General features: G+C 50.3%; 2 protein-coding genes across 3 annotated transcripts in view; both read left to right on the forward strand.

Moving 5' to 3' along the window:
* The first annotated feature begins 456 nt into the window (after positions 1-456).
* On the forward strand, positions 457-16,890 carry LOC117659980 (ras-related protein Rab-1B). Its single transcript, XM_034408026.3, has 6 exons — positions 457-851; positions 9,739-9,811; positions 10,286-10,381; positions 12,162-12,257; positions 14,306-14,437; positions 15,214-16,890. Exons 1-6 carry the CDS (start codon positions 838-840, stop codon positions 15,406-15,408), a joined length of 606 nt encoding a protein of 201 aa, XP_034263917.1. The 5' UTR covers positions 457-837; the 3' UTR covers positions 15,409-16,890.
* A 1,916-nt stretch (positions 16,891-18,806) lies between these two features.
* The window catches only part of CNIH2 (cornichon family AMPA receptor auxiliary protein 2), a 39,179-nt gene continuing 34,403 nt past the window's right edge, over positions 18,807-23,582 (forward strand). For both annotated transcript variants that reach the window (XM_034408061.3, XM_060685083.2), the window contains exon 1: positions 18,807-19,041. In XM_034408061.3, the coding sequence (XP_034263952.1) occupies positions 18,961-19,041 (81 nt within the window). In that variant the 5' untranslated portion in view covers positions 18,807-18,960. The remainder of the gene's footprint in view (positions 19,042-23,582) is intronic.

Below are 23,582 nucleotides of genomic sequence, written 5' to 3' on the forward strand. Positions count from 1 at the left end.
TATATATATAAATATAGATATAAAATTATATATATATATAGAGAGAGAGAGAGAGCCATAAGAGCCTCATTAAATTATGTATTTGATTAATTTATATATATATATAGGGGGCCATGATAAGAGCATCATTAAATTAATTATTTGATTAGTTATTAAGCAACCCACTTAATTAAAATATTATTTCAACGGGAAATCATATATATATATATATATATATATATATATATATATATATATATATATATATATATATATATATATATATATATATATATATATATATATATACATATATATATATATATATATATATAATGACAGCCCTGAGGTTAACGCGGCCAGAACTCAATTTCCCAGAGTGCCTCTGGGGCAGCGGCCATGACGCCGAAAAAAAACAACACCGCGGGGGCGGGGCGAGGCGAAGGATGACGTCAAAACCAGGAAGCCGGAATCTCCCATTTCCCGACAGGCCCCGCGGCCGGGATTGATTGAGTGAGAGAGAGAGAGAGAGAGAGAGAGAAAAGAGAGCCGGCATCTGACTTGAGTTAAAAAAAAAAATCAAGGAGACTACGCCTCCCGGCGTGCCCCGCGCGCGGGGCCGCGCGTGCGCGCTGATAAAGTCGCCCCTGCGGGGTGAGGGCGGGGGGAGCGGCGGCGGCCATCTTGTGCGAGGAGCGACCGGAGGCGCCAGGCAGGAAGCCCCGAAGGAGGCCGGAGGAAGGAAGGAAAGAAAAAGGGGGGGAAAAAAAAGGAAGGAAGGAAGGAAGGAGAAGCCGACAGCAGAGCCTCCTGCCCGTCCGCCCGCCCGCCCGCCGCGGAGGAGCCGCCGCCGCCGCCATGAACCCCGAATAGTGAGTGCCGTCCGCCTCCGTGAGGGAAAGAAGGGAAGGAAAGGGGCTCTTTTTACCTCAGCTTCCCTCAGCCAAAGCCGGGAAGGAAAGCCCAACCGGCCTGGCTCGTTGACAACCCCGGACTACAAGTCCCATCGGCCCCCCTCCCCGCCCGGGATTGTGTGTGTGTCCTGAGGGGGAGGACTACAAGACCCATCAGCCGCTTTTTTTTTCCACCCCCGCCCCCGAGAGGGAAGAGTTTTGAGGGCTTGCGGGTTCCTAAGGAAGGAAAGGGGGTGGGGTCGCCTTTCCCATCATCCCCAGCCGGGTGTTTTGTTGGGGAGGGTGGCTTTGTAACTCTTTCCTGGGAGGAGGAGGGGGGGGTTGTGAGACCCATCGTCCACAGCAGGGGGAGTGTCGTCGTCCCCCGTCCCCGAATAAATTGGGGGCTTTTGAATGGTGGAATTGTGGCCCATGTTCCACAGCAGGCAAGGAGAGGGGGTTGTGGTTTTTTTTTTACTCTTTCTGTTGGGAGAATGGGGTTGCGGACCCATCATCCACAGCAGAGTAAGGGGAGGGGTTCCTAAGGAAGGAAAGGGGGTGGGGTCCCCTTTCCCATCATCCCCAGCCGGGTGTTTTGTTGGGGAGGGTGGCTTTGTAACTCTTTCCTGGGAGGGGGGATTGCAAGACCCATCGTCCACAGCAGGGGGAATGTCGTTGTCCCCCCAATAGTTGAGGGTTTCTGAATGGTGGAATTGTGGCCCATGTTCCATGGCAGGCAAGGAGAGGGTTGTTTTTTTTTTAACTCTCTCTGTTGGGAGAATGGGGTTGCGGCCCCATCATCCACAGCAGAGCCCATTCTTCCCTTCCCCCCCCAGGAGTTTTTTTACTTTCTTTGTTGAGAGAAAGGGGTTTTGGCCCCATCATCCACAGCAGAGTCTAAGGGGAGGGTTCCTAAGGAAGGAAAGGGGGTGGGGTCGGCTTTCCCATCATCCCCAGCCAGGTGTTTGTTGGGGAGGGTGGCTTTGTAACTCTTTCCTGGAAGGAGGGGGGTTGTGAGACCCATCGTCCACAGCAGGGGGAGTGTCGTCTCCCTGTCCCCGCCCCAATAAGTTGGGGGTTTCTGAATGGTGGAATTATGGCCCATGTTCCACAGCAGGCAAGGAAAAGGGGGGGGTGTTTTACCCCGTTGGGAGAATGGGGTTGTGGACCCATCTTCCACAGCAGAGCCAATTCCTTCCCCCCTCCAGGGAAGTCCTTGCTGGGAGAGGGGGAGTCGCAGCCCCATCATCCACAGCAGAGCCAATTCCTCTCCCCCCTCCCCAGGAATTTTTACTCTCTGTTGGGAGAATGGGATTGCGGACCCATCATCCACAGCAGAGCCAATTTCCCCCTGCCCCCCCCCCCAGGAGTTTTTACCTCCTGTTGGGAGAATAGGGTTGTGGACCTATCATCCACAGCAGAGCCAATTCCTTTCCCCCCTTCAGAGAAGTCCCTGCTGGGAGAGGGGAGTCGCAGTCCCATCATCCACAGCCGCACCCCCTTCTCCATTGGAGTTGGGTGGCCACTATATTTAAGTTAATAATGAAAACCTAATCTTTTTTTGGTTTTCAATTTGTGGAGTTATAACCCCATCATCCCCACCTGGGCAAACTCCCCCCCTTATCAATACAAGTGGGATTGGAGCCCCATCATCCACAGCAAGACCAATTTTCTCTCCCTTATGCTTTCCCTCCCAAAAAAAGAGATAAATTAGACTTATTTTTTTTAAAAAAAGGAAAAAAAAACATCATTCCCGGCTGACCCAGCCTTATGGATTGAATAGTCCAACTCAATAAGTTGTTTACAAGTTGGCTGTAAGCAATTTATTACTCAAAACAACTGGAATATTTGGGTCCTTTTCACTGATGGCAAAAGTGACAGAAATATTAGCAAGAAAGCACAGGAGGTGTTTTATATTTTTAAAGATTGTTTTTATATCTTTTTTCAGCTTTTAAAAATGTTTTTTTAACCTTGGGTATTTTATATTTGTTAGCTTTTAAAATCACTAATGATTTGTCGCCCTCCCTTCTCATGCTGGTTTATGAATGTTACTCAGGTAGTCCTTGACTTACAACAGTTTGTTTAGTGACCGTTCAAAGTCACAAGGCCCCTGAGAAAAGAGACTTACGACTGTTTTTTCACACTTACGACCGTCGCAAGCATCCCCGGGATCATGTGATCCCCTTTTGCCACCAATGGGGAAGCCAGATTCACTTAACAACGGTGAATCATGGCTGGCTAGAGGAATTCTGGGACTTGAAGTCCACAAGTCTTAAAGTTGCCAAGTTTGGAGACCCCTGGTCTAATATATAAGGTGGGAACGTCGCAAAGCCCCTTCCCCATTTAGCTAAGCCATTTTTCACGTATCCCTTGGACTGGTATACCAGAAGGGTTTAGGGTCTCCTGCCTGAGCAGGGGGTTGGACTAGAAGACCTCCAAGATCCCTTCCAACTCTGCTATTCTGTATTCTGGACTTACATTTTCTTTGCTGTGCGTTGCTATTTCTACCTTACCCCACCCAGGAAATTCCCCTTCCTCCATTATAAATTTTTAATCATTCCAAACCCTCTTTTATACATTGTTCAAGCTCTTCTGCTCTTTGTGTTTTTTGCAAAAATCAGGAATTATTCGACATTATTTGCATTTGTCCTGAGATGCAGAAAACCAGATTGTGGAAATCCAGTGTGGCTTCTATTAAATACCTTGCATTTCAATGTCAACATTTCCTCTCTTTCCCTTGGCTTGCCCCTCACGTTAATGTGGCTTTTTCAGAGGAAAACCCCCCTCGAGTATGAAGCGAATGGTTATTTAACACACTGTTATTAGAGGTTTTTAGAGGATTTAACATGTTTGGTCCTCCTGGCACTCCGTTTAGGAAAGGATGAGCTACAAAGTTCATTTAAGGTGCCACAGGACGCCTTAAGAGGTTTGCTGTGACCAAATAAACACCATCCCATCTTTGAAAGTCAGCTTCTTGTGGGTCTTAATTTGCTCCTCTGCTTAGCACTGGCGGTGTTGACACATCGCTTTAAGCCATGGAGTTAATTTTTGCAAACCACAGGGACCGAGTTCATCATACAGGCCAAACCAAAATTAAACAATTCCGTCTCTGTTTCCTTTTAAAAATCGCCTTTAGCACCACCGGATGGGCTTATCCAGAGCGATTCCTTGTGTTATTTCGTTCGTGTAAATCACTTGCGTATCGAGCGGTAGAGACTTAATTTTTGCCTCAACATACGGCCACAACAAAGCCTGGAATTTTGGTTGTAAGACTTTAACGGTTGTAGGTTGTATATCCAGACGCCATTTGACTGGACTCGATTTTACAACGATGGTCATAAAGACAAGGTACCATGCTCGTTCAAACAAATCCTTCCCTCTGAAATCGCAGTGGTGTGACTGCAGGACACCCCAATCCGGGTCGTAAACGTGAAACGGTTGCCCAGTGCCCCAAAGGGAATCACGTTACTGTGTGAACTGTGTGTTTTGTCCATGTGTGGCAGTCAAAACCTCAAGGCATAAAGAGGGTTGGCAGCTGTAAGTTTGAGGATGGGTCGTAAGTAGCTTTTTAAAAGCCGGTCGTGACTTCAAATGGTCATTATAAATGTGAACACAACTCTCTTCTAAGCTCCACCTTTGTATGAATTCTAAAGATCATAAGCCACTGTTAATAATGAAAGTGAAATAGTTGAATAAGCGGGGTTTTTTTTTACAACTGCAGACCTGCAAAAACATTGTTTTTTTTCCTTGGGATCTATTTCTTAATTGCAGCTCCTGGCTAGAAAGTGGTGCATAAAATATGTGAAACAAAACAGGAACGGCTGCAGAGGAGACGATAATTATTATTTATCATGTGATATTTGACCTGTCATTATCAGAGGGCAATGCCAAAGACTGGTAGGTAGAAGAGGCATCCGCGGTTATGTACAGGTTGACCTGGATTTACGGCAGTCCGTTTAGTGACCATTCAAAGTTGGAACAGACCCCGGGGAAAAAAGACCATTTTTCACACTTACGACTGTTTATTTATTTATTTATTTATTGGTCGATTTATATGCCACTCTTTCTCCGGAGACTCAGGGCGGCTTACAATGCTTTAAGCAATAGCCTTCATACTTTTGTATATACCTGCTTAGTAGGTAGTAGTATACTTAGTAGATATATACTATATATAAGTAGGTATTTCGGCCCCCGCTAACCGGTGTTCTTTTTTATACAAAGTCAGCTTATTGCCCCCACAAACCGGGTCCTCATTTTACCTACCTTGAAAGGATGGAAGGCTGAGTCAACCTTGAGCCTGGTGAGATTTGAACTCGCAGTAATTGCAGGCAGCTAAGTGCTACTTAACAGCACTTTAGTCTGCTGCACCACCAAGGCTCCTTGGTGGTGCTGTTGAACCATCCCCATGGTCACATGATCAGAATCCAGTCTCTCGGCAACTGGTTCATATTTATGACCGTCGCAGTGTCCCGGGGGTAACGTGATCCCCTTTTGCGACTTGATGGGGGAAGCCAGATTCACTTAACAACCGTATCGCTAACAAGTGGTTTCACTTAACCACCGTGGCACGGAAAAGGTCTTAAAACGGGGCCACGTTCACTTTGTCTCACCGAACAACAGAAATTTCGGGCTCGGTTATGGTCATAAATCCAGGACTGCCCGTAATCTGGTCAGGCACTGTAGGAGACGGGTTGCTCAATCAACAGAGGCCATCCGATGGATCGGCGAAGGTTACTCCGATGTTGCAAATGCAATCAGGGGCCCTTAGTAGTCTTAGTCTGACTCATCACAGTCGTTGCTTAATGCCAAGTGACAGGAAGTTGGACTTTACTCACTGTGTGGAAGAGGCAGAGCAAGCACTCTGCAGGAGCTCAGAGGCACCGTGGACTGATTTGGAGGTGGGCAAGCAGGACTTGGGCCTCATAAAACAAACTTACGCATTCCAGGGGCACTTCTCAGAACGTCAAAATTAAGCCCAGGTAGTCCTCAACTTTCAATCGTTCGTCTAGTGACCCATTTCAAGTCTGACAAAAGTGACCCAGGGCCGTTATTCGCAGTTACGACCTTCGTGTTATCCCTGTGGTCATGTGATCAAAATTCAGGCTTGACAAATCAGTTCATATTTTAGTATGAACAACAGCCCTGAAAAAAACAAAATGGCCTAGAACCGTCACTCGCATTTACAACTTGCAGCGTCTCTCACAGAATCAAAATTCAGAGGCTCGGCAACTGACTCATATTTATGACGGTTGCGGGGTCCACGTGACACCCTTTCTGCGGCCTTCTGGCAAGCAAATAGGGAAGCTAGATTCATTTAACGACCGTGTTCCTAACTTAACGCCCGCAGTGATTCGCTTAACAACCGTGGCAAGAAACGGAACAGGATTCACTTAATAAATGCTTAGCATCGGAAAATTGAGGGGGGGGGCTCAATCGCAGTCGTAAGGCGAGGACTACCTGTAGTGGAATCTCGGGCTGTTTCAGCCATGGTTCCACTATCATCTGATTTAGGATGGTTTTTGTTGTTGTGTTGAGGATTAGGGTTACTTCTGTGAGGTGTCCTTCTCCAAACCAAAAATGATGGTTCAAGGTGCTTCTTTTTAACCAGGATCGCATGACGGTTGAGGAGACAGACCTACCAGCACCTCACGTTCTCCAGAACCTCTGGCCTACAATTCCTGATGGTAGATTAGAGATGCGAGGCGATGATGATCAAAGCATCTCCAGCTTGCTGTGGCCCACAGCACGTCTGGATTTCAATCAGAACAGAGCCGGAAGGGACCTTGGAGGTCTTCTAGTCCAGCCCCTTGCTCAAGCAAGAGATCCTATACCGTTTCAGACAAACGACTGTCCGGTCTCTTCAGTGATGAAGCACCTACAACTTCTAGTGGCAAGCTGTTCCACTGGCTAACTGTCCTCACTGTTAGGAAGTTTCTCCCTTAATTCCAGGTTGCTTCTCTCTCCTTGATAATAATAATAATAATTTTATTATTGATGAGTTTCCACCCGTTGTTTCTTGTCTTCAGGTGCTTTGGAAAATAAATGGACCCCCCTCTTCTTTGGGGCAGCCCCTCAAATCCTGGAATACTTCTATCATGTCCGTCCGTCCCCCCCAGTCCTTCTTTTCTCTCGACTAGCCAAACCCAAACCCTTCCTATGTTTTAGTCTCCAGGCCTTTTGATCCTCTCAGTTGCTCTTCTCTGCACTTTTTCCCCCAAGTCTCAACATTTACCGAGAAGGACTTGTTAGTTGACACTTCTGGCAACGTATTTGGTGTCCAAAGTCTTTCCGACAAGATGTCAGTCGTGGTTGCCTTGCTCATCTTTTAAGCAAGATCTTCCGGTGGGTGTCACCACCACCAACTCACTTCCTTTACACTCCCAGCCTGCAACGTGCTTGTGGCACACCTTGGGATTGTCGTGGGTGATGGAATTGTGGCCCTGGTCTACCTTGCAAGGTGTGTGCCTTGCCGGGAAAAATCAAAGCACCCTCTGCCAGACGTCGGTGTGTGGTGGAAAATTGCAGGAAACCCAACCTGCTCTTGGGAATCTTTTGGGATCTGTGGAGCCTTAAATATTTCATGCCGAAGCACTGCAGCTCCGCGCAGCCCTGCATCTTAAAATATCGGGAGGGTGTTTTCAAGCCTAAAAGCATTTTTCTCCCTAGCTCTGAGCCTCACACCCCTCTCCTCCGGAGGAGAAAGGATGTGGTCTTAAAAATAGGAGCGGGGCCCGAAAGAGAATTTTTCTGTTGGCGTTAGGAAGTGTCGTCTTGTGGTTACGGATGGTTGCTTCCTCCTGAAAAGCTCTGGGATGGTGGAAATATTACGCATTTAGCAATCGGCGTAAAGGATCTTTTTTTAAAAAAAAAAAATCAAAATTGCCTTTCGCTTTCTCGGCCATTTTCAGCCTGGGTAATCTGGTCACAGGCGTCAATTTACAACCGTCCGTTTAGTGACCGTTGGAAGTTAACAATGGCACTTTCGGAAGCGACTTGTACCCGGTTTTCGCACTTAACGACCGTTGCAGCAATCAAAATTCAGCAACTGACTCGTATTTGTGACGGTTTCGTTGTCCCGGGGCGGGTGTCTTGTGAGCACCGTTTGCGACCTTCAACAGGGGAAGCTTGGCCTGCTTAATGACCGCATGCTTCGCTTAACAACTGCAGCGATCCATTTAACACACAAGGCAAGACGGCAACAGTATTTAGGCTTATAAACCGACCCAAAAAAGGTCGTAAAATGGGGCAAAACTCACTCTCGCCTAGCAACCCAAATTTGGGGCTCAGTTGTGGCCGTAAGTCGAGAACTACCTGTAACCCCTAACTGCTGGCTTCTGAGGCCGTATGCTTGCCTGGGAAACTTTTTATTTTTACACCCTGTTTTATAATCCTCGCTCTCTTGAGCTGAAGTTAGGAACTGGGGCTGGATGTAGCTTGAACTTCCACAGGACTAGAAACCTGGTGCAAGGTCCTCAGTGCTCTCTGAGCTTGGCGGTTTTCTTGCAGGCGTCTCATGACCCAACTAGGTAACCTCATCAGAAAGCAGGGAGTTTGGGATGAGAAGGAGAAGGAAGAGAGGGAAAGGAGGAGGAGGACTGCGGGATCCTTGGTGGTCTCTGAGCTTTTGCAGACGTTGCATGACCCAGATAGGTAACCTCCTCAGTGTTAGAAGGGAGTGGGGGCTTGTGGAGGGGAGGAGAAGGGAGAGGGGAAAAGGAGGAGGAGGGCTCTGTGAGCCTTGGTGCTCCCTGAGCTCAGTGGTTGTCTTGCAAGCGTTTCATGAGCCAACTAAGTAACATCTTCAGTGCTGGAAGGGAGTGGGGTTTGCAGAGAGGAGGAGGAGGAGGAGAAGGGCTGTGGGGTCCTCGGTGCCCTCCGAGCTGGGTTGTTTTCTCACCGACGTTTCATGACCCAAACTAGTAGCCTCATCAGGTTCTAGACCTCCTTTCAACCCTGAGCCACAAATAATTCGGCAAGTGGAACAAACCCCTCGCTTTCTCTCTCTCTCTCTCCCCCCCTTGTCCAGAAGATTAGGGGGAGCCCCTCCCTCCTTGCTTTTTAAGTCAGGAAAAGTGCCAGCGCACCCATCTCGTGACTCGCCAGCTTCTCGTTCGCCTCCCTGCCTGTCACTCAAGAGAAGCTCGGTTAAGAAACTTCCTCTGGCAATTGTCTTTATTCGCCGTTCACATCTTGGGGGGAGGGACAGAGCCGTATCAGATCACTTGCTCGCCTGGTCCTAGATCTACCCCAGGTTCTGCCAGTCGGGGCGAAGGTCATGCAACAGGAGGATTCTGGGATTTGAAGTCCAGAATCCATTTAGCAAAATCTCCGGATGGGAAAGCTTGAATTAGCTGGTCTGATGCAGCCATTTAAGCACGGCCAAACTCTCGTTCCCAGAGGCCGAGTCTTGAGATAAATTACAGGCAGTTCTCGGCTTACAACAGTTCATTTAGTGACCGGTTCCTCCTCCCCCCCCCTTTAAGACCATTGCAGTCACGTGATTAAATTCAGACACTTGGTATCTGGTTCCTATTTATGACGGTTGCAGTGTCATGGGGGAGTCACCTAATCGTCCCCTTTTGCAACTTTTCGACAAGCAAAGCCAACGGACTCTTAACCGTGTTGCTAACCGAACAACTGCAGTGATTCATTTAGCAACGGTGGCAAGAAGGGTCGCGAAATGGAGCAAAACTCCCTTAGCCACTGTCTCACCTTAGCAGCAGAAATTTTGGGCTCAATTGTAGTCGTAAGTCGAGGACTACCTGGATTTAGAGTCTCCCTCCTCCCCCCCCCCAGAGATTAAGAAACACATTTAAAGTTCCTGCCCCATTTTGATCTGTTTGTGTGTATTTTTTTTTTCCCCCAGTGATTACCTGTTCAAGTTGCTTCTGATCGGAGATTCCGGTGTCGGGAAATCCTGCCTCTTGCTACGGTTCGCCGTGAGTATCTACAATTCCCCCCCAAAACGGCTATTTTTCTTACATATTTTCCCGTTGCAAAGCTGCTGCTAGTTGAGGAGCATTATCGAGGGAAGGTGAGGCCAAGAAAAATAAAAGCATTTTTTAAAAGAAAAAAACAGGAACTGTGCTTCTGGAATTCCTTATCTGCCCCACCTTCCAATTTTAAATCCCCTTTGTTTTGAGGGAGGAAGGATTTTTTTTTTTTCATGAAACTCCTTTAACACGGATTGGACCGCCTCCTGAATTCCATTTCCAAGGGAGATGCGTTGATTTAAAAATCGATTTTTTGCAATGGTTTGGAGAGTTTTGACGGCTAGAATTGCAGATCGGGCTAATTATTTTTTATTTTATTATTTATTCAATTTATAATTAACGGGGATCAAGGCTGGGATTGACAGGAACGAATCATTTTCTCTGCGGTGACATAATTTTTTTCCCCTCCCCCCATGCTAGGATGACACCTACACAGAAAGCTACATCAGCACCATCGGGGTAGACTTCAAAATCCGGACCATTGAACTGGACGGCAAAACCATTAAGCTGCAGATTGTAAGTTTTGGGGCAGCTGTCCCGACGGCTGGATGGCCACCTCCGTCTGGGTTTGGTTTCATTTTCCAGATGTGGAGCCAGGAGGAGCCTCTGATTAAAAATCAAAAATTCCTTTCCTTTTTTTCTTGAACCATTGACTAAATCTTTGGATGTAGTTTTTAGATCTAGCATGGTGACGGGGGGGGGGGGGATTTGGGGAGTTAAAGTCCATCCATCTTAAAGCATTCTGACCAGGGAATTCTGGGAGTTGAAGTCCATCTCCCTTCAAGCATACTGGCTGGGGAATTCTGGGAGTTGGTCCATCTTAAAGCATGATGGCTGGGGAATTCTGGGAGTTGGTCCATCTTAAAGCACGATGACTGGAGAATTCTGGGAGTTGGTCCATCTTAAAGCATGATGGCTAGGGAATTCTGGGAGTTGAAGTCCATCTCTCCGAGCATACTGGCTGGGGAATTCTGGGAGTTGGTCCATCTTAAAGCATGATGGCTAGGGAATTCTGGGAGTTGAAGTCCATCTCTCCGAGCATACTGGCTGGGGAATTCTGGGAGTTGGTCCATCTTAAAGCATGATGGCTAGGGAATTCTGGGAGTTGGTCCATCTTAAAGCACAATGACTGGAGAATTCTGGGAGTTGGTCCATCTTAAAGCATGATGGCTAGGGAATTCTGGGAGTTGAAGTCCATCTCTCCGAGCATACTGGCTGGGGAATTCTGGGAGTTGGTCCATCTTAAAGCATGATGGCTAGGGAATTCTGGGAGTTGAAGTCCATCTCTTTTCAAGCATACTGGCTGGGGAATTCTGGGAGTTGGTCCATCTTAAAGCATGATGGCTGAAGAATTCTGGGAGTTGGTCCATCTTAAAGCATGATGGCTGAAGAATTCTGGGAGTTGGTCCATCTTAAAGCATGATAGCTGAAGAATTCTGGGAGTTGGTCCATCTTAAAGCATGATGGCTAGGGAATTCTGGGAGTTGAAGTCCATCTCTCTTCGAGCATACTGGCTGGGGAATTCTGGGAGTTGGTCCATCTTAAAGCATGATGACTGGAGAATTCTGGGAGTTGGTCCATCTTAAAGCATGATGGCTAGGGAATTCTGGGAGTTGAAGTCCATCTCTCTTCGAGCATACTGGCTGGGGAATTCTGGGAGTTGGTCCATCTTAAAGCACGATGGCTAGGGAATTCTGGGAGTTGAAGTCCACCCCTCTTAAAATTGCCAAATTGAAAAATACCGACATCTAATCGGGCAGTCCAATGTTTAAAAAATAAGTAGCCCTCTTTGAGAAGGAGCTGTGCTTTGTGTCCCACCCAGTTTTTAATCACATTCTGTTTCTTGTTTTTATTTATTTCTATGCCTTAATTTTTTAAACATGTGATCCGCCCAGAATCCCTGAGTGTCAGACGGGCACGTATTTAATATCCACCATTTTTTCCCCCTTGTGATGGGATTTAGTGAGGAGGGAGTTTCTCCAGGAGGGAGGAGGCGAAATCCCAGAAAAGCAAGAGGCAAACTCAGCCTGGATATTACATGTGAGAGAAAGAGGGTGAAGACAGGCTCTTCCTAATAGTTCCCACAGTCTATTGTAGAGGCAGGAAGCTTGGAAGAATAAACCTTTGGTCCCGCTGACCGACTCAGATTAGATCCTGCAGATAGTAGAGTCCTTAATCCGGTCAGATTTGGGAGTGAAACAATAAATAATTCAGCTTGTAAGAATCGCCACCTGCCAGTCTTCCGTTTTGGGCCTGAGGTTCTGTCCGTTAACCCGCTCTTTTCCGCTTTCTCCAGTGGGACACAGCTGGGCAGGAACGGTTCCGGACTATCACGTCCAGCTACTACAGAGGGGCCCACGGCATCATCGTGGTCTACGACGTAACGGATCAGGTAGAGTGGCACTCGGGTGGCTGTTCAGGCAACAGAAGGGCAGGAGACACCTCGGGCACAACGCAAAGATCAAAGCAGAGACAAATAAAACTCAGTGTCTCGTTTCTCTGCAGTTGTACAAGGCTTGTTTTGGGTGGTTTTGTTTGTTTATTGGCTTGGGAGTTGTAATTTACTGGAATCCCACAATCGGGTAGGTCCCCAAAAATAATGAAAAAGGGCCTAATAATAATTACAGGGGGAAGGAGAAACAGGCCGTCCCACCAGCTAAAGGCCGTCGTTGGAAGTCCTTGCCTTGGCAAACGGCTGCAGAAAAAGTTGGGACACGAACGCAGGGAAATTCAGTATCGAGGGCCAGCCCAACGGTCCGTGGGAGGATTTTTTTAAGGATATTTTCTACTCCTGAGAGAGAGAGAGACCTTTGGAGTAGCAAAACGTGGGTCTTTGTGCCCCAAAGCCACATCCATTCACCACATCCAGCTGTGCGGACTTCAACTCCCAGAAAGCTCATCTTCGGTCATGCCGGCTGTAAAATTCTGGGAGTTGAAGTCTTCCCGTGTGGAATTCTGGGAGTTGAAGTCTTCCCGGGTGGAATTCTGGGAGTTGAAGCCTTCCTATTTGGAATTCTGGGAATTGAAGTCCTCCCATTTGGAATTTTGGGAGTTGAAGTCCTGGGTGGATTTCTGGGAGTTGAAGTCTTCCCATGTGGAATTCTGGGAGTTGAAGTCTTCCCGTGTGGAATTCTGGGAGTTGAAGTCTTCCCGGATGGAATTCTGGGAGTTGAAGTCTTCCCGTGTGGAATTCTGGGAGTTGAAGTCTTCCCGGGTGGAATTCTGGGAGTTGAAGCCTTCCTATTTGGAATTCTGGGAATTGAAGTCCTCCCATTTGGAATTTTGGGAGTTGAAGTCCTGGGTGGATTTCTGGGAGTTGAAGTCTTCCCGTGTGGAATTCTGGGAGTTGAAGTCTTCCCGGATGGAATTCTGGGAGTTGAAGTCTTCCCGTGTGGAATTCTGGGAGTTGAAGTCTTCCCGGGTGGAATTCTGGGAGTTGAAGTCTTCCTATTTGGAATTCTGGGAATTGAAGTCCTCCCATTTGGAATTTTGGGAGTTGAAGTCCTGGGTGGATTTCTGGGAGTTGAAGTCTTCCCGTGTGGAATTCTGGGAGTTGAAGTCTTCCCGGATGGAATTCTGGGAGTTGAAGTCTTCCCGGATGGAATTCTGGGAGTTGAAGTCTTCCCGGGTGGATTTCTGGGAGTTGAAGTCTTCCCGGGTGGAATTCTGGGAGTTGAAGTCTTCCCGGGTGGATTTCTGGGAGTTGAAGTCTTCCCGTGTGGAATTCTGGGAGTTGAAGTCTTCCCGGATGGAATTCTGGGAGTTGAAGTCTTCCCGGATGGAATTCTGGGAGTTGAAGTCTTCCCGGGTGGATTTCTGGGAGTTGAAGTCTTCCCGGGTGGAATTCTGGGAGTTGAAGTCTTCCCGGGTGGATTTCTGGGAGTTGAAGTCTTCCCGGGTGGAATTCTGGGAGTTGAAGTCTTCCCGGATGGAATTCTGGGAATTGAAGTCCTCCCATTTGGAATTCTGGGAGTTGAAGTCTTCCCGGATGGAATTCTGGGAGTTGAAGTCTTCCCGGATGGAATTCTGGGAGTTGAAGTCTTCCCGGGTGGATTTCTGGGAGTTGAAGTCTTCCCGGGTGGAATTCTGGGAGTTGAAGTCCTCCCGGATGGAATTCTGGGAATTGAAGTCCTCCCATTTGGAATTCTGGGAGTTGAAGTCCTCCCGGGTGGAATTCTGGGAGTTGAAGTCCTCCCGGGTTGAATTCTGGGAGTCGAAGTCCTGGGTGAAATTCTGGGAGTCGAAGTCCTCCCGGGTGGAATTCTGGGAGTTGAAGTCTTCCTATTTGGAATTCTGGGAGTTGAAGTCTTCCCGCCTGGAAATCGTGGCTGGGGAATGCCCACCTGGCCTTTAAGATCCCCCCCCCCTCAGAGGTATGGGTGTTGGAGTAGCACTTGGCTCCTTCACTCCTCACCTTGCTCCTCCCTCTCGGTCGTCCAGGAATCGTACAACAACGTCAAGCAGTGGCTGCAGGAGATTGAGCGTTACGCCAGCGAGAACGTCAACAAGCTGCTCGTCGGCAACAAGTGTGACTTAACCACAAAGAAGGTGGTGGACTACACAACCGCCAAGGTGAGCCTCCAGCCGTGGGAATTTTCAGGACCCCTCTGTTCTGAGCCAGCTCCCCAAACACGACAAACCCTCTGTAATCGGCAGCCCTGGCAAAAAGTGTCTCTCTCACCGCACAAGTCCATCCGGCAGGGAGACGAATCGTCGTCTGCCACACCTATTCATCTCCGCCCCCTGCCTTTTCTCCCCATTGCTAAAGTGGGGCTTCGCTAGCAGCGGTGGCTCTTCCGTCCCAAGGACCGTCCCATAGATTTCCACTGCTCTCCTCTCCTCTTGCTTTCTATCAGGCACCAGACCCAGCTGTTGTTCCTCCTCCTCCTCCTCATCAGCCACCTCCAGACCTGGGGGCTGTTGACTCTCCATCTGAGGGCTGACGGGCGGCCCAGGCTCCGCCTCCGTCTCTCTCGCTCTGGCACCCCCATTCCCGCTTCCCCCTCAGAGCTGCCTCGATGCTGACCCCGACTCCCACACACCCTCCTCCTCCTCCTCCTCCTCCTCCTCCTCCTCTGATTCGGCTGCTGTAGAACAGGCCACAACATTCTCCCTCCGTTCCCAGTCAAGATCTGCCGAAGGGGGGGGAGTCCAACGGGTGGGAGCATCTCCCCTTGGGAACCGGAAGCGTCTCTTTTGACGTTCACCTGATTCCCCAACGGGGGTCGTTAGTCCGAGGACTCCCCGAAACCGGGCCGTTCCCCTGACCTCCCGCTCCGGTTTCTGGTTCGCTCGCTCTCCTCACCCCTCCCCTCTCTTTTTATCTCCCCTCCGCCCCCGCCCCCCAGGAGTTTGCCGACTCGCTGAGCATCCCCTTCCTGGAGACGAGTGCCAAGAACGCCACCAACGTGGAGCAGTCGTTCATGACCATGGCGGCCGAGATCAAGAAACGGATGGGCCCCGGGGCCACGGCCGGCGGGGACCGGCCCAACTTGAGAATCGACAGCACTCCGGTCAAACAAGGAGGAGGCGGCTGTTGCTGAACAGGAGGGACATGATGGCTTTGAGGGGAGGGGGGGGACGGATGGGGGGGGCCTGGGACAGGCCGGGACAGCGGGGTCCTGCCCCCCCCTCCCCACCGTCCAGCCCCTTCCTCCTCCTCCTCCTATTTTTTTTTTTTTCATTCTCCGAAGGTGGCTTTCCGGATGATACCTCCGTGCCGGAGGGGACGGGGCCTTTCTCCCAGCGCAGCTGCTGCTCCGAGTTGGAGGGGGGGGGTCTTTAGCTGTGTGTGTGAGGAGGGGGGGGAGACAGAGGGTTCCCACTCCTCTAGGCAGGAACTGGGTGGCCCTTTCTTTTACTGCAAGGGGGGGGGTCTCAGCCCCCCTTCCTCCCCTCCTTCTCCGCCTCTCCCCCCCCCCCAGCCCCAAATCTCTCTCTCCCTATTTGGTAATCCAAAACTGAGCGTTTCTATCTCCACCCTTCGGTCTGCCTGCTTCCTCACCACCTCCTCCTCTTCCTCCTCCTGCCCTTAAGTAGGAGATCCCCCTCCCCAATGAAGGCTGTTCCCACCCCCCCAACCCCTCCCTCCTTCCTGCATCTGTTTGACGGTGTTTCCTTTTTATTCCACCCAAATTTCCATCTCTCCGTCCCCCCCGAAAGACTATGTCATTCCTTCCCTGGCCCTTCCTGAACCCCCTCCTCCTCCTCCCCCCCACCCCTAGGGTCTTTCAACGCACACATACACCCCAATCCCCCTCCCAGCCACCCCTCTCCCCAATTTCTTCCTGCCTCCCAGCACCATCGGCCGCTTAATAATCCCTCGAAATGGAGGGGGGGGAGGAAGAGGGAGATGGGGGGGCTGTGGAGCCGGGGGGGGGGGAGTCGGGGGTCTTCCCCCAGCTTCTGCATTTCACAGTCAATGAATGTATCTCTGCTGGGCAGCCCCTCCCTTGAGCTTGTGAATAATTTTATAGGGTCTCCCTTGTGTGTTCCCCCCCCCCCCGGGCTCCCCATTTTTTTCCTCTTCCTCTCACCTCCCTGTGTATCAATGACCAAATGTAACCCCCCCTTCCTCCCCCCACCAGGTATCTCTTTTCCCATGCTGCTGGGCCGAGCCCCCTGCCCCCAAATCTGCCCCTTCCCCCCCCCCTATTTTTAGCAGCAGGAAGTCCTTTCCTTCCCCAGCCACTTGTCTGCCCCGGTGGTCCTTTCCTTCGTCCGTCTCATCCTCGCTCGCTCGCTGGTCCCCTTCCTCGCCCGACCCCCACCACCCACCCACTCCCGCTTTATTTAAGGAACGTCAGGGACCCCCGTCGCGGGGTGGAAAAGTTTTCCGTCGGCTCTCGATTTCGTCCGCTCGTTTTGTTTTTTTTTTCCACAAGTGACATTATACAAAACCACAGATACGAGAGGAAAAGAGAAAAAAAAGAAAAAAGAGGGAGGGAAAGAAAGAAAGAAAGAAAGAAAAAAAAAAAACCGAATAAAACATAACCAGCCTCTTGCAAAATGAGGATTTTCCAGGCTCGGTTTGCGTGTGTATGTGGTTTATTTATTTATTTGTTTTTTTTTTACGCCCTGTACGACGACGGCGGCGGCGGGGTTGAGATCTCGAACTACGGTTTGGTGCATCCTGGTTTAATTCGTTGCGCTAATTTTGGCTAAGAATCGGCTCGAACGGGGGGGGGGGGGTTCCCAGTCTTGGCCGCTTTTAAGAAGTGGCGACTTTTTTTAAAAAAAAAAATTGATTTATATGCCGCCCTTCTCCGGAAGACTCAGGGCGGCTTACAGTGCGCTAAGCAATAAACTTTAAACTCCCAGAATTCCCCAGCGGACTTGAGATTGGCGGTGGCTGTATAGGAAAGAAGAACGCTGCCCTCTGGTGGTGCAAAAGGGAAAAGCACCCGATCTGCGGGAAAGGATCCCGATGGACGGCCCTGCCACTGGCAATTGATTTATGCGTTTATTTCACTTGTGTCCCGCCTTTTATTATTTTTATAAACTGGCAATGAACCTAGTACCCCCCCCTTATTATTTTCCCATGCAACAACAACCCTGCGAGGTAGTTCGGCTGCTGTTTTAACCAGGTTGGGCAGGATATTTCAACTGGCCTTTTGCAAATTCAAGATTTAATTGAAATATTTAAATAATGTCTTGTATTCTTTTATTTTTATTTAATTGGTCTTAACGCCTCGGTGGCGACCTCCCCATGGCAGTTTCCCCCATCCTGCAGAAATTTCTAGAAGAGGGACAGCAGAGGGTGCTCTCCCACCACGTGGCTTCCCTGGGGTCTGCAACCTGGCGCCCACGGGTGCCATTAAGAACGGCTACAGAGCCAGCTCCGTTTCACACTGCCCTTAAACCAGTTGTTTTTTTTTTTTCCTGAAAGATCTTGCCGCGGCTGCCTTCGCACAACCTGCCAAGCTAGCTTAGATTTAACCAGGATTAGCTTGATGGAAGGAGGAGGGGGATTTTTCCAAGCTCCGCCTGTTTTGATAGTTATCGGTTCGAGGTTTTGTACCAAAGCTGGGAAACTACACATCCCGGCTAGGAACTGTGGATTTATTTAGGAAACAAGACTTGGGGGGACAAACCAGAAATTAACTAGCCATGGTTTAGGCCTGCAAACGGCGTCAACTTTTGAATTTTGTACAAAAGAGATACCACGAAGGAAGAAAGGGGGGGAGGGAGAAGAATTTTGGGCTGCTGCCCAGATGAAGCTTTCATTTATATTTATATTCAGCTTTTTCCCTATAAAGGGACACCCCCCCTCCTCCTCCTCCTGCTCTTTTGCCACACAACAACCCTGAAAGGTAGGTTGAGCTGACCTTTAACTCACCCAGGAGCTTCTGAACTGGACTTCAACTCCCAGAATCCCCCCCCCAAGCCGGCAAGATGGGAGTGGGTGAGTACCCCCCTCCCCACCATCCTCAACTGTCCAAGGTTGTGGAACATTGGCTTACAAACCGCAGGGGTGGAGGGTTTCCTGCCTAAGCAGGGGGGTTGGACTAGAAGACCTTTTGAGGTCCCTTCCAATTCTACAGTTATTCTATTCTAAAGCCTTCCTTTTGCCCGGCCAACTGGGGGGGGAAGGATGGGATTTGTAGTCCAGCAGGGCCCAGCTCCTGAGAAGGAAGACCTTTGTGGTTGATGAGTCAAATGGGGGGGGGTCTTTCTCGGTAGGGGACGATGGGAGTTGGAGTCCATCCCGGCCTCCCCCCCCTTTTCCCAAAACCCGAAGTTGTGGCAGCTTCAGAGGGGGGGGGTTCCCCCCAAAGCCCCACCCACCCACCCAAAAAAACCCCACCCATGAGCCTCAGCGGCACTCCGCAGCCCCTGATTCCCAGCCACCTGTGCAGATTGGCTCCGCCCCCCCCGGGCGTTCTATCCCCGCCCCCTCCGAGTTCTGGCTCCTCCCCCCGCCCCCCCACTCCTCACTTTCTCCGCGGCGGCAGACGGCGGCGGAGCCGGGAGGATGCGGGGGGCGTCGCGGCTGCTCCCGCCGGTCTCGTAGCGGCTGCCGCGGCTGTGGGAGACCCCGGCCCGGCGCCTCCGATGGCCGAGTAGCCCCCCCTTGCCCTGCGGCCACCCCCGCCATGGCCTTCACCTTCGCCGCCTTCTGCTACATGCTCACGCTGGTCCTCTGCGCCTCGCTCATCTTCTTCGTCATCTGGCATGTGAGTGGGGGTCTCTCGTCCCACCCCCCCCACCCCGGCATGGGGCCCAGGGGAGGGGGCAGGGGGCTGAAGGGCCAGGGAAGAGAGAGGAAGGGGCTGAAGGGCTCTGGGAGGGAGGGAGGGGAGGGGGCTCAGGGGCCAGGGGGCTGGGGAAGGATGGGGAGGGGGGCTCAAAGACTGGGGAAGAGAGAGGAAAGGGCTCCGGAAGGGAGGGGAGGGGGCTCAAGGGCCAGAGAGAAAGGAGAGGAGGGGGCTCAGGGGCCGGAGGGCAGGGGGCGTAGGAAGGAGGGGGCTCAAAGACTGGGGAAGAGAGAGGAAGGGGCTTAAGGGCTCTGGAAGGGAGGGGAGGGGGCTCAAGGGCCAGAGAGAAAGGAGGGGAGGAGGCTCTCAGGGTCCGAAAGGCAGGGGGCTGGGGAAGGATGGGGAGGGGGGCTCAAAGACTGGGGAAGGAACGAAGGGCAGGGGGCTTAGCATCTGGGGAAGAGAGAGGAAGGGGCTTAAGGGCTCTGGAAGGGAGGGGAGGGGGCTTAGGGGAGGGGGAGTGGGGGGGCAGGGGGCTGAAAGGCCAGGGAAGAGAGAGGAAGGGGTTTAAGGGCCAGGGAAGAGAGAGGACAGGAGGGGGCTCAGGGGCCGGAGGGCAGGGGGCGTAGGAAGGATGGGGAGGGGGCTCAAAGACTGGGGAAGGAAGGGCAGGGGGCTTAGGGGCCGGGAAGAGAGAGGAAAGGGCTCTGGAAGGAAGGGGAGGGGGCTCAAGGGCCAGAGAGAAAGGAGAGGAGGGGGCTGAGGGGCCAGAGGGCAGGGGGCTGGGGAAGGATGGGGAGGGGGCTCAAAGACTGGGGAAGGAAGGGCAGGGGCCGGGAAGAGAGAGGAAGGGGCTCAAGGGCTCTGGAAGGGAGGGGAGAGAGAAAGGAGAGGAGGGGTCTCAGGGGTCCAAGGGCAGGGGGCTGGGGAAGAATGGGGAGGGGGCTCAAAGACTGGGGAAGGAAGGGCAAGGGCTTAGGGGCTGGGGAATGGGGGGTGGCGGATGCAGGGGTCTGAAGGGCCAGGGAAGAGAGAGGAAGGGGTTTAAGGGCTCTGGAAGGGGGGGAGGGGGCTTAAGGATTGGGAAAGGGAGAGCAGGTGACTGGGGAAGGGTCTAAAGGGGGGAAAGGAGAAGGGCAGGGGTCTGGGTCTGGGTCTTAGGGGTTTGGGGGAGAGGACGAAGGGTGGGGGGGGGCATCCAAAGCAGACATCAAGCCATCTTGGGGGGTTGGGGGTTTCTCTGACCAGGCTGGAGAAGTGATGGGGGGAGAAATCGGGGAGGGGGCAATTTTGGGAGGGCCTGGCAAACCCGGGATGGGGAGAGGGGTTTAAGTTTATGGGGAAGGGGCTGAAATCTCAAAAACAAGATTCCTGAGGATCTGGAACCCACTGAAGCCCCCTCCCCACTGAAGGGCTAGGAAAGCACTGGATTTTTTTTAGGGTGGGGGGGTCATCTATCTATCTACATCATCTATCTCAATCTTCGGCCTTGTGGGGGCTTTTTTTTTTTGAGGGGAGGGTCTTTCGGCACCTGGGGGGGCCCCAGAACTGAGCAATTTGGCGGACGAGAAAGCCCCCTCCCCGTGAATCCCTCAAACCGGCAGAGACACCTCCGGTCCTCGCAGAGGGGAGGGAGAGACCGCGATTTGGGTCTGGGGGTTGCAAAGCCCGCCTTATTTCTGTCGGGGGGGAAATGGGGGGGTCATGGGTTTTTTTGAGGGGGGGTAGCCGTCGCCCCTCAAAGGGACTGGGTGCGAAATTTGGCTTGATTGGGACACACTCAGGAAAGCTCCATCCATCCATCTATCTATCTATACACCCCTAAAAGGGGGCACTGAAGCCCCCTCCCCCAAATTCAGAAAAAATCCTCTTCCTCCTGGCCCCCTCCTTTGCAACTTTCCAGCTATCCCCTACCTCATATTTTTTTTTATTATTTTTTTTAAAAAAATCAAAATAAGATTTTTTTTCCCATCTTCTTCCTTTTCGGGTGACGTGTTCAGGAATCCCAGGAAAGGATTTGATTAAAACAAAAAAAATTAAAATTATTATTATTTTTTTAAATCTCCTTCTGTTCCTCCATTTTCTGTCCTCCACCTCTCCGGCCCCCCTCCCCAATTTTCCTCTCCTCCATCTGTAACCAAGGAACCTGACTCTGGTTGCCATGGGAACTACATGTGTTTACAATAGAGAGCCCTTTCTTAATAAATGGGGATGCTGGCATCTTTTAACTCCTTCGCTGTGGGGCTCGTTTTTTGGGGAGGGGGGGGTTTCGTGGGGTGGGGGGGGAGAGGGCAGGATCTGAGCGAAATAAATCCCCCTCCCTCCGTGGATCTGATTGGAGTGTAAAAATGCTTGGAATTCCTGCTGCTTCTTTTTTTTAAATAATAATAATAATATAATAATAATAATGGGTATCGGATTCGGTTTGACAATAAAACGGTCCAAGGATGCTTAAATCAGGAATGGGGTTCCTTTATTTAAACGATACGAACCGACGTAGGATTGGAACGTCGGTTTTTTTCGTCGCTCTCTGAGCTTTTAACCGGGGTTTTAACCAGCGAGTTTAAGGGTTGATGGTAAGGTCCCCCCCCCCCACACTTTGTTTTAAAATGTCAAATATTCAGGAATTAATATTGCATTCATATCGCAAAATATTCCGGAATGTTATCTTGAGCTTTTCGTGTTCTTTTTTTTTTTTTTTTTAAATGGCTCTCTTGGATAATCTTCATTTTTCAATGTACGTCGGGATCGTTTCGATGTATCCGAATGGTTATTTTCCAGATTTATTTTTGAGAGAGGAGAGCCTACCTCAAAAGTTGTTGTTTTTGTTTTTAAAAAAAATAAAAAAGGACTAGGGGTGCCTCCCATTTGAAGTGATTGTGATGTTTCGTAGTCGATGGGACTCTTTGGGGAGGGTCCTCTCTGCCCCCCCCCTTTGAAATACTTGAGGGAGGCCTGTGGATTTCCAGGACCTGGGAACGGCCATTCCCAGGCTACCTTGTCAGTAGCTCAAGTGGGTGCTCTTGGGAGTTATAGTTTTTGTACCGGGGGGCTCTGGCAAGCCTGTTTGGTGGTTTAAGGCATCAGGCGCGAAATCGGGAGATTTCTAGTTTTGCCTTAGGCGTGAAAGCCGGCTGGGTGACTTTGGGCCGATCACCAGGAGTCGGTGAATTCTAGTCTGGCCTTAGGCATGAAAGACGGCTGGGTGACTCTGGATGAATCACCGGGAGACGGTGAGTTCTAGTCCTGCCTTAGGCACGAATTAGGAGACGGTGAGTTCTAGTCCTGCCTTAGGCATGAATTAGGAGACGGTGAGTTCTAGTTCTGCCTTAGGCATGAAAGACGGCTGGGTGACTCTGGACGAATCACCGGGAGACGGTGAGTTCTAGTCCTGCCGTAGGCACAAATTAGGAGACGGTGAGTTCTAGTTCTGCCTTAGGAATGAAAGACGACTGGGTGACTCTGGACGAATCACTGGGAGACGGTGAGTTCTAGTCCTGCCTTAGGCACGAATTAGGAGACGGTGAGTTCTAGTCCTGCCTTAGGCACGAATTAGGAGATGGTGAGTTCTAGTTCTGCCTTAGGCATGAAAGACAGCTGGGTGACTCTGGATGAATCACCGGGAGATGGTGAGTTCTAGTCCTGCCATAGGCACGAATTAGGAGATGGTGAGTTCTAGTCCTGCCTTAGGAATGAAAGACGACTGGGTGACTCTGGAGGAATCACCGGGAGACGGTGAGTTCTAGTCCTGCCTTAGGCACGAATTAGGAGACGGTGAGTTCTAGTTCTGCCTTAGGAATGAAAGACGACTGGGTGACTCTGGATGAATCACCGGGAGATGGTGAGTTCTAGTCCTGCCGTAGGCACGAATTAGGAGATGGTGAGTTCTAGTCCTGCCTTAGGAATGAAAGACGACTGGGTGACTCTGGATGAATCACCGGGAGACGATGAGTTCTAGTTCTGCTTTAGGTATGAAAGACGGTTGGGTAACACTGGGTGAATCACCAGGAGACTGGGAGTTCTAGTAATGCCTTAGCCATAGAGCTGGCTGGGTGACTGGGCCAGCCCACCTACCTGCCCCTCCCTCCCTCTCTCCCTCCCTCCCTCTGTATCTCTCTCTCTCTCTCTCTCTCTCTCTCTCTCTATCTATCTATCTATCTATCTATCTATCTATCTATCTATCTATCTATCTATCTATCTCAAGCTATTTAGCTCTCATTAGCTAGCCATACCCTTACTTGGATTTGAATTTGGGCTGCCTGCATGTTATTTCTTTATCAGCGATATATATATATATATATATATATATACACTGCTCAAAAAAATAAAGGGAAGACAAGCAGAAGACATCCGAGATCTGAATGAATGAAATAGCCTTATTAAATACTTCGTTCGTTACATACAGTAGTTTTGTGTTCCCTTTAGTTGTTTGAGCAGTGTATAAACTACTGTATATAAAGAACAAAGTATTTAATAAGGCTATTTCATTCATTCAGATCTCGGATGTCTTCTGCTTGTCT

The sequence above is a fragment of the Pantherophis guttatus genome, chromosome 18 (genome assembly GCF_059756535.1).
Source record: "Pantherophis guttatus breed Tessera chromosome 18, ASM5975653v1, whole genome shotgun sequence".
NCBI classification, from domain to species: domain Eukaryota; kingdom Metazoa; phylum Chordata; class Lepidosauria; order Squamata; family Colubridae; genus Pantherophis; species Pantherophis guttatus.

What these genes read in the sequence shown, in the direction of transcription:
- LOC117659980 (XM_034408026.3), top strand. An exon ending in GCCTCTTGCTACGGTTCGCC is followed by an intron (nt 9,812 to 10,285) that starts GTGAGTATCTAC and finishes CCCCCATGCTAG; the next exon opens with GATGACACCTACACAGAAAG. An exon ending in AAACCATTAAGCTGCAGATT is followed by an intron (nt 10,382 to 12,161) that starts GTAAGTTTTGGG and finishes CGCTTTCTCCAG; the next exon opens with TGGGACACAGCTGGGCAGGA.